General features: G+C 40.4%; 1 protein-coding gene across 1 annotated transcript in view; it reads right to left on the bottom strand.

Annotated features, from left to right (window-relative positions):
• LOC101592172 (liver carboxylesterase 1-like) overlaps window positions 1-9,836 on the bottom strand; it is a 25,311-nt gene extending 15,475 nt beyond the window's left edge. The window contains 5 exon segments of the mRNA XM_023708674.1: window positions 1,325-1,478; window positions 2,263-2,396; window positions 5,527-5,671; window positions 7,148-7,352; window positions 9,594-9,836. Coding sequence (XP_023564442.1) covers window positions 1,325-1,478; window positions 2,263-2,396; window positions 5,527-5,671; window positions 7,148-7,352; window positions 9,594-9,648 — 693 coding nt within the window. The 5' untranslated portion in view covers window positions 9,649-9,836.
• Between the last annotated feature and the right edge of the window lie 987 nt (window positions 9,837-10,823).

Raw genomic sequence — 10,823 nt, 5'->3', positions numbered from 1 at the left:
AGGAAAGGAAAGGAAAGGAAAGGAAAGGAAAGGAAAGGAAAGGAAAGGAAAGGAAAGGAAAGGAAAGGAAATATGATCATAAATGTGAACAATACCTAAGAATTTTCATGCTATTTATAATAGCAAAAATTAAAGATAACCTACAACCCAAAGAGAGTTGGGCATTGGTTCTTCACAATTTGATGCTGGGCACTAAGTAGACTCAGTTCTGAATCTGAGTCTTATAAGCACAGAGACACCTGAGCGGATTGGTTGGCCTCCAAGACATCCTACCAGCAACCATTTAAACATGGGCCTGAGGCCTGTATTGTGGCTTTTATCTAGATGTCCCAAAAGCTGCATGAAGTCACAGATGGGCTTTTTCAGAGGTCACTGGATCTAGAGGGTATGACATTGGAATTGATTCATGGTGCTATGTTAGGATGAAGGACACTAGGATAAGGAAGTGAGTGTTACTGGCCCTACATAGCCTGAATAAGATATAAGGGATAGAAAGGGCTGTGGTCATCCCTTGTTGCTTTACTACCTTCTGCCCACCATGAACTGTTTCTCCTCTGTTAGCCCACCCTGCCTTGGAGACAGTTATGGATTGAAACCTCTACAAACTATGAGCTAAGTAAACTTTTTCTCTTTTAATTTTGTTTTTTTATTTGTTTTGTTTGTAATTTATTTTATTTTGAAGACTAAAACAAACTGAAAACAAATACTGGAAACAAAGATAGCAACAGGGTAACATACAAGAATACATGTTACAGATTTTAAAACAAGAATAGGTAATTAACAAGGGTTGTTATGTTTTCTATTTTTATTATCAAATACATTGTTCAGACTAACAGATATAGTTAAGCAAAATTGGACAAATAATTGAATATGAATGCTTGCTTTCAAGAAGCCTTAAGGGCCAGCCAGATAACTCACTGGACTAACGTGCCTGCTTAGGCACTTGCAGGGACCAGGGTTTGATCCCCAGAATGTCAGCCTAGCACCACCCCCAGGGCACACTGAGGAGATTACTGAGACTGTGTGTGGTGGCACACGCCTATAATTCCCAGGCTTGGAAGGCTGAAAACAGGAGGATCACTACTTGTCCAATCTGCAGTGAGACCCTATACTAAATAAAGAAGCCTTAATTTTTTTCTTGTCTTTTTTTTACTTTTTAAAATTTATTTTAAAGACAGTATAATAATAATAATTGATAAAACACTAGAAATGGTGTACATTTAGAAGACCAAGATGAGAGACATTCAACCATGGTTGGGTGTCAGGCATTTTGTCTCAGTAACAAGAAAAGTAACTAAGATATCCTGGTAGGAGAAACACTTACAAGTACAGAGACACTTTCACCACCTGCTGATTCTCCAAAAATGGTCACAGAGCCTGGGTTCCCTCCAAATTTGGCAATATTGTCCTGTACCCAGTGCAGGGCAGCCACCTGGTCAAAATGACCCCAGTTCCCCCAGCTGTGTTCATCCCCTGTACTGCAACAAATAGAGTGGGAGAGGGAAATAAATGTATCACAGCCGTGCTCTTGGGAATCAAAGTGGTTTAGAGACTTTCATTTAACCTCCAGAAAGAGTTTAGACTCTGCATACCTGACATAGGGGTCTTCACTTGCTTCTCATTCCTACAATAATGTTCTAGGGGGATCTACACTCATTCTGCTGGCTGTTGCAGACTGAGCATCTACTATGTATCCAAAACTGATTGAAGGGCTAGGTCACATATTTGATAAAAATATACAAAAAGAAAATCTCTGAAGATTACCTCACATCATTGCTGTGGCAGCTACTTTGGTTTGGCAAAGATGTGGTTTGTTCCCCAAAAGCACTTAATTAGAATCCTTAATCTCTAGTATGTCAATTTTAAGATAGAACCTGTAAAAGGTGATGACTAGTGAAAGATGATTACATTATTAGGGCTGCTGTACTTACAAGAGATTAACATATAGCTTTTGGGATGCTTGTTAGCTCCCAAAAGAGTTAGATGCGGTAAAAGGGCAAGAAGATCCCAGATCCTGCTCTCTGGCTTCTGGTCTATGCTGTGACCTAAGCTTTCTGCTGCAGATTTTCTTTCTGATTTCCACTACTTTGAAACACAACCAAGGGGCTGTGACCAGGGACCAATTAAGTGAAACCACCAAGGTTGAAATGAACTCAATAAATTATTTTTAAAAATAATTATCCAGTTAGGTGTTTTGATATATCGACATAAAATAAACAAATACAGAAGATCATGTGCAGAAAAAAGAGTCCCACATCTCACCTGAAGAATCCCCAGATGCCTAGTCGGTACTGAATGGTCACCACCACCATGTTCTAAAGGGAAGCCATGGGCAGTCCATCATAGGTTGATGCCCCACCAATGGCCAGACCACCCCCATGGATCCACACCATCACCTGGACAAAGAGGACACAGCCACACTAGTTACAAAAAGTGCTATTAGAAAAGACCTCAGGGATTTTCTGATTTGGTCACTTACATCTTCCATTTTCCAAAGTCCACCAACACCATCAGTGTTGCAAGAGAGTCTTCCTCCTCCCCAACTTTCCCACCTGGACCCAAGATATCACCACATTCATTATCCACTGCCCACCCCTACCTTTCTTCCCAGACCCATGTGCCATGTCCCACCAAGACTCTTCAAAATGAGAAAGTCATGAAAAGTACAGCAAAGACCAAAGTACCATCTTCTCCCCAGTACTCAACCACTCATGCCTGAATCATGAATCCAGCTGAATATATGGAAGAGAAAGGGGAATCCCTTCTGTTTCAATTTTATCTCAGTTAACTCTTTAGTGAAAAATTATACTTTCTGTGAAGTTTTATTTTCTCAATAATTAAGAACATCCCCAGTAGATCTGTTCCTAATATGCTTCCACTTCACCTCTGTATCCTAAAACCTACACATCCTCCTCAGCCCAGACTCATATTCACCTCTTGCAAGAAGTATTCAGTCATTTGACTGACATCATGTGAAGACCTACTATGTGCCTGGGACTGTAATGAAAACTGAAAATGATGTACAGTAAATAAAAAAACTCACAAACCATTTCCTTGCATTTAAACGTTCACATACCAGGAAAGACATGAGTGTGGTAAAAAACAATATTAACAATATAGCAAATAGAAAATAGATTATACAATCAACTATACATCGACACTGTTCTCAGCACTGTTTCCACCTATCAAAAAGGAAGAAACTATTAACATCTATCTGATAAGAAAACAATGGCACTTTACTACCCAAGATCCTATAGATAAAAGTGGTAGCAACAGGACTTGAGCAGGAAATCTGTCCCCAGACTCATATGCTGAGCTGAGCGGCCCTATGATAGCAGCCCACAGTTACCACCCAGTAGTCTGGCTGTTCAGGCAAGAGGAAGATCCTTCTGCAGGTCTACTTGGTATGTGATTGGGGCTGACTTGTTCACTCACAAGTACCAGGACTGAGTGAAGCTTGACAGTCATCACTGAATGCACTTACACAATTATTTTCATTTATGGAAAAAGACAGTGAAAGAAATTAAGACACTCTCTCAGGCTTTCACAGAGAGCACATTGGTCAAGCAATGGCTGTGACTCATCCACATGGCTGCACTGACAAAGGTTCTACAATCTGAGGTACAGGATCTCAGGATAAATCCTGAGGGGATTTCACTGACCTTCTCAGACCCAAAGCTACAACTCTTGTTGCATAGTTCCCGGTTTACCTTGGTCTTAACCATCCAGTAGAAAAGTATGAAGACGAAATATAGAAAATAAAGCCATGCTGTTAAGTTGAGCTGTGGGGGACTCAGGTCAATAATTTCTGACATTGCCAGTTAACCAGAAGACCCAGTGCTATTATGGGCTACTGGACTCTTTTAGAATATTTTGCTGAGTTTACACACCTATAATATTCAATAACGGATCTTAGAAAAAATGGGGTATACTGATGAATGTCTATTTTGTATCTGTGTATTCAAAGTGGTTAGGATAGATATATAATTTCATTCTCTTAATGAATAGAATGATTTGTTCTAATGGTGTTTGTAAATAGGATCACAAGTCCGCATCTTATACAGCAATTAACCACTAAGAAGAATATATGCAGTATATTATTTGTTGAAACTGTACTTCTGATTTGATTTGAAACTGTCTCATTGCTGTTTATCAATAAAACTTTGAAAAAAAAAGAAATTAAGAAATTGTCAGTTTCCAGGTCATGCAAAGGCAGATGTAATATTTAAATCCAAATCCTTAGTCCTAGATGCTGTCCATACCTGGCCAAGAAAAGAGTGGAGGGGTTGCCTCTGGACTCCCAAACACCCTTTGTCTTCCACCTCTGTCCCTTGCTTGTCTCCAGAGCATGGACTGAGACACAATCATCTTTAAATGAAGGCTGAGCCCAAAACTAATCAGCAATGATATGCTGGAGAAGCTACAGTGTATCTCTGCAACCCACATGCAATTTTTTTCAAGGAGGGGTTCTATTCTTATGGTTTCTTTCTCCTTTGTGTAACATCCAAATCTAATTGTGTGCATGGAAACACTAACTATGTAACAGAATGAGTATATGAATGAGGGAACATTTCTCCCCACCCTAATATTCCTTACAGACACATGTAATACCAACTTCCAAGATCACACCTCCACCCACACTGCTGGGGTTCATGCCATGGTGTTCCCTGAAAACTGGATGGGTGGTGGCACTCTGTTTTCCACCTCGTGAACTGTGACCTTCCTCTTTGCCAGCATGTGCTTCTAAACTCCTCCCAACCATGCACCTGCAGTTTGCCTGACCTTTGATCTTTTGTTCTGTGGGAAGTGCTGAGTCACTAGCCATCAGCCTGTGCCAAAGGCAGTTAGGGAAGGAATTAAGCCACCATAAAAATCTCACATGATTGGTCAAAGATAAGGAAATTTCTATGGGGATTATCCACGTTCCACTTCCAACACTTTAGTTGCTAGGCAGTGACATCTTTCACAAGAGAGTGAAAGTCCTTGCAGGCACCTTGTGTAGAAGAATAAAACACAAGCTCTACTTCCTATTCTCTGTCAAAATAACACTGGTTTATAAATCAGAGACTGCAGGTCTTATATTGACAATCCTGTGGTGTGAATTCCCTTTCCCCATCTGTACCTCAGTTTCTTGACCTGAGGAAAAGAAATTATTGATCTGTTCTATTTTCTATAAGCTTCTTTCCAGTTCTAAATTCCTGAAAATTATGTTTTAGCTGCTCTTGGGATCATATCCTTAATCCAGTAACTGTATTCATTCTTCTTCTTCTTCTAATGTGAGGAAAATTCGAATTATTAAGGTATGCATTCCAGACATACACCAAACTCTCCCCAGATATTTGAGGTTACTAGGGAAAAGCTGAGTAAGGAAAACTTGCATTTCCTGCTGTGAAAGGAAGCTCTGGCCCCCAGTGTGGCCAAACCTGTGGCACCCTTACCCCAAGCTGACTTCATGTCCTTCTATTCTACATTCAAAGTTTCCAGATGCTGAAATTCACAAGTCTTAAACAGTGGTACCACACTTACTGGCAAACTGCTTTTCTTCCTCAAGTCTGCTGGAGTGTAAATATTTAAATACAGACAATCTTCAGAATACCTGATAGGAATGCCCTCCTTCCTATTGGTAAAGAGATCAGAGAGCATCTGATTCCCTTTTGCATCTTGAGAGCACCTAGAAGAAAAGGGAAAACATCAGGAGTTGAACTAGGTGCAAAATAGAATGACAACTATGACTTTACCTTATCCTTGGAGTTTTAAACCTGTAATCGAAGTTGCCATCATTGAGCTAAAGTGATTGCAATGGGTGTCTGGAGCTATTAATAGGAACTGTGGGAGTCTTGAGTCTCTCCAGATCATTCAGAATGAGAAGGACTTGGAAACTCTACCCTTTCCTGAGCCTTTAGGATGCAGTGATTCTGGGGCATGAGGATAACATTTCCTGTAGAATCATTCTTCACTGGGCGTCAGAAAAAAAACTGTTCAACCACTAGTCACGTTCCAGTCTTTCACAGATTTTTTCAACCAGAACTCCCTCCAATTTAAGAAACTATGCTCAGCAATTCAAGGGTGAAATTTTGGGGATGATTTCAGGGATACTGTATTTCAGGACTGGCTCTGCCATAGATGTGCTGGTTGACCATGAGTAAATTCCTTTCTTGCTTTGATCCCAATCTGACACTTCCATAACAATGCCACAGCCCTGCCATGCTAACATTCCATCATCACTCTGCCAGGCAGCCATGGTAGGCTGCCCTGATAAGAGGTCTCTAAGATCCAACATTACAATCTTCAACATATTTTCAGTTCCCCAGTGTTCCAGGGAGTGATACAAATTATTTCACATACTAATTCATTTAAGCCTCACAGAATCCATGCATAGCAGAGATTACGTTCTTATCCCTATTTTACAGGTGAGACAGAAAAGGAACAACATCGTTAGAGAGCCTTCCAAGGATTGGGTGGCAGACAAATCCATGCTATGCAGTGCTTGTTTTCCCAAGTACATTATAAACAACATTTTCAGTGCTAAGTGGACCCAGGTGGCAGAACTACTGCCTGAAAGATGTTGAAGAAAAACAGAGGCTCTCAAATAACAGGTTGAGAGACCTCTTAAGTGGCAGATATAGAGCCAGCAAAGAAAACATTGAGACTTCTATCCTGAGGAATTTTTCCAAGAATAAGGGACACAATATTTATAAAAACAGAACTATAATGTCAAAAATGGGAAAGTACTGATAAGCATGAAGCCAACTTGGTCTCAAGGCAGAAGAGATTACAACACTACCTCTTATCTCCTTCACCTATTCTGCTGTGTTTTTATTCTTTTATAAAGCATGTGTCCTATTTTAATCTATGACCAAGTTACTTTTTAAACCTACATATTGATTCTTGCCTCTCTGCCCATTTCTGCAAAGTTCTGTTCTCCAATGGATTCTAAGAACTGAGAATATGTTTGGCACACAGTAGGTGTTCAATAACTCTGCTGAATAAAAGGATCTAGAGTAGTATGACAGCTCTGGAATATGTTAAGGGTGCTTGCTGGTTCCATGACAAAGTATAGCCAATAAGCATATTGTCTTAATTCTTTCCTACGTCACCTTTAGAGAAACACGAAAAAATGCTAAAGCTGACCTCCTTCCCAACTTACATGGGAGGGTAAGAGGTGGTGTTCTTCACATAGTTCCATGGCTCTGCAGGCTGTGGAGGAGCAAACCTCAGGGATCCCAGAGGGGGCTTGGCGAAAGGGACTCCCAGGAAGATGGCGACTGGCTGTTCAAATCCCTCCAGGCTGACATACTTCCCCAGGACTTTGCCATGTACTGTGTCCACCACAGGAGGTGAGGAGGGGTGCCCTGCTTGACATAGAGAAGAAATGAGGAGACACCAGAGGAGAAAGGCGAGGTCTAAGGTCCAGTTGGTTTTTCCTTCTTGCAGGAATGTGACCTTGACTAAATCACTTAAACTCTCTGGCCCTCAGGTTCTTCTTAGTAATATGGGGATGAGAAAGACTGTCCTTCCTAAATCTGAAGGACAATTGAAGCAGTAAAGTAGAATTAGAGATATAAAACAAATCACTTTAAAAACAGAGATGATGTTGGGAATAAGTGAGATTTCTTGTGTGCAATTTAGAGGCCTTAAAATTCAGCATCCCTTAGTATTCTGGTGCTGAGCTATTGCTGGATGAAAGGATAAAAAGGAAGAACCCCTGTACTCAGAAGACTGAGACTCAGTTCCAGGCCTCTCACTGTGTAACAGAGCCAAGAAGATACAATCTAGATGATCAGGGTACTGAGGTCTGAGCACTGGTCTGGCTTTGAATAGGGCATAATTTTCCACCTGATTTTGGGAGAATACATGGCCTTGTGACTCTAAATTGCTCTGCCTATAAAGTGGCAAAAATATATGTTCATGTGCTTCATTATATCCCTGAAATTGAGCTAGCAAGGTAGTCCAGTGGACTAAGTGACTGCTTAGGCAAGTGCAGGGACTGGGATTCAGTCCCCCAGCACTGCATTCCACTGTACCCCTGACCCCAGGAAACATTGAGCCTGTCACTGAAACAGGCTGTGCACAGCTGTAGTCCCAGCACTGGGGAGAATGAATACAGGAGGATCACTACGAGTCTAAGCTGTTTAGTGAGACCATGTACCAAATACATTAAAAGAAGCTGTTTGTATTCCTGAAATACCATGGATTTGCTTTCTGTTTCTGATGTGTTGACCTTAGAATCTTTACTGACCCTTCAGGTACTTTCCCTCCTAGGCCACACCCCACCCACCTCTTATATCTGGTTCCCAGACTCTAGGTCAGCATGCACCTGCTTCAATCACCTAAATTCAGTATCTGGGCAGCTACCACAGCACCTATGTCCCAATTCCAGTAGCACAATTTTTTTCTTTTATTCATTTTAATGAGAAAACAAGATAAAATAGCAATGAAACTTTCAAAACGGGTTAGTAGGATGATTACAATAATTAATACATTGTACAGTGTTGTCTTCATGGTAGTTATTCAGGGGATAAAATGCAGACATGACATCTTGTCTAAACAATATTAGTACAAAACTTTATTCTCAATGAATTAAGAGAAACTTTCTCTGCATCTTCTCTTCCTTTCAGTAGATTCTACTTCATAGACCTTTCCAAAATCCCCCTTTCTCTGCCTCCTGATGGATCCTGTGCTTTTGCCCTGGTGTTACATGTCCCAATACATGACCATGCTATTGAAAGGAACAGTTCATGCTTAAATTTTTTCTTCTTTTTATTTTTTGACCAATTTTTCATATTTATATCTGGTAATCTGAACAACTAATTTAAAGACAAGTGCAATATACCAGCCATTGTTGAATTCTGATCATTTTGTTTAGTGGAATTCTGTATTATTTCAAATTTTTGGCTTCTTTTTATTCTCCTTAAAAAAATCTTTTCTAAAAAGAAAAAGAACTGTAAATGTTCTTTCAGTGGCCAATTGATCATAGTCTACCACATGATAAACTTCCCATTAATGCTCATTTTAAATCAACCTTCTTACCCTTTCCTCAAGTCTCTCCTGATTAGACATCCTCAATACTGCTTTAGAAACAAGAACCTGTTTCATCTGCACTATATAGGCCAGTGAGATAAGCACAATTGGCAATCCTGTTACAGAGATGGGGTAACCTAAGAACAGCAAAGTTAAGTACCTTGCCTAACAGAAGCCAGCCCAGAAGTGCTGAGCTGGATTTCAAATACCTGCTCCAGCTCCTAAATCTATGCTTTAAATATTCTACTAAGTCACCATCATGACCTATAGAGATCTGGGAATCAATGGGAAAATAAACTGGGCTCTTTTACTTCCACTGATATGAACTTTAAAGTTATCACTTGGATCTCTTATGTCTATTGCCTGTAGCTGGATCTTAGGTTATAGTTTCATTCTTCAAGGCTCACATCCACATCCACATCAACATCCATCCAGAAAGTGAGCATCACGACTATGGAACCAGACTTGTCATGTGTTTCTTCTGTATACATCTCCAACATCTTTGGCTCAAAACAAGGACTTGTAGACATGCCTCCCCCAACTCCCTTTAAGCATATTTCAGAAGCACTTACCCCAAGTTGTGCATGCAGTGAGATAGACCAAAACCAGAGCACAAAGCCACATCATGGAAGGACAACAGCTCAAGGTCCAACAGCTTTCCTTTCTGTTCCAAGGGAATTCAGGGTCCTGCTTGAGAGCTGGAAATGTGTCCCAGAATCTCACTCACACAATCTAATTGAATAGTCTACAATGAAAAGAAGAAAGAAAGCCTTTTCTCTTCCAAAAATCTCACCAGACACTCCTTAAAACCTCCAAGCCACACCTACTCAGAGTTTATCCCATGTTATTTGAATAGTCCATACCCAACTCTCAGATTACAGCCATAAATTCATCCAAAAACTTGTTACATAAGATCTTTTTCTGTAATACTCTAATTTCAGTGAACTTTGAGCTTCTCAAAGGCAGGCACAGCTGGCAGACACATGAGAGTGGGGGAAGATTTAGTCCTAAGAACAAGCTGGAAGTTGTGTTTCTTTTTCTTTCTTTCTTTCTTTTTATTTTATGGAAGGGTCTACAGTATGTTCAGGGTCTCACTACTAGATCAAACTTGTAGTGATCCACCTGTTTACAGCCTCCTAAGTGCTAGGATTACAGGTGTGTGCCACCACACCCAGTCTCAATTGCAGTCTCAGCATGCCCCAGAGTCAAGGCTGGTGCTTTAATCTGCTGAGCTATTCACGTAGCCCTTTGGAAATTGTATTTCTATGTTGAAGTATTCACAACTTTTAGAATGGCTATCGCTTTCATTATTGTATGAGAAAATCCTCAGCAAACATTCTTCTCTTGGTAATATGTCATGGGATCCATTTCTTGTGATATGTCGACAAATTTGGTTGGTCTGGTAGCTCTCCTAGGACATTTTTGGCTATTATAAGTGGCTTTTATTTGTTTTTGCTTTTTTTTGGTGGAACCAGGGATTGAACTCAGGCCCTTCCGCTTGCCAGTCAAGCACTTATCCTACTGAGCCATCTCCCGGCCCCCATAAGTGGCTTTTAGTGCAATGTAATGTAAGTGACCAAGATCACAATCCTTCTGGTAATTCAAAGTTGGTGTCGTTTAGACAGTGTTATGTGGGACATGAAAGCTCCTACAATGTAGTAGGGATTTCTTCTGACTATTGATATTGGCATATTGACTCAGTTACTTGGAACAATTCTGCTACTAGCTCTTGAAATAGGCCAGGACCTTTTATCTTCTTATTATGCATCACTGCAGCTGCAGTTCTTTCATGGAGAATGACA

This window comes from Octodon degus, unplaced genomic scaffold (genome assembly GCF_000260255.1).
Source record: "Octodon degus isolate 3935 unplaced genomic scaffold, OctDeg1.0 scaffold00447, whole genome shotgun sequence".
In the NCBI taxonomy this organism is placed as follows: domain Eukaryota; kingdom Metazoa; phylum Chordata; class Mammalia; order Rodentia; family Octodontidae; genus Octodon; species Octodon degus.
The sequence above is the reverse complement of the archived record's forward strand: the minus strand, read 5'-3'. Positions and strand labels throughout refer to the sequence as shown.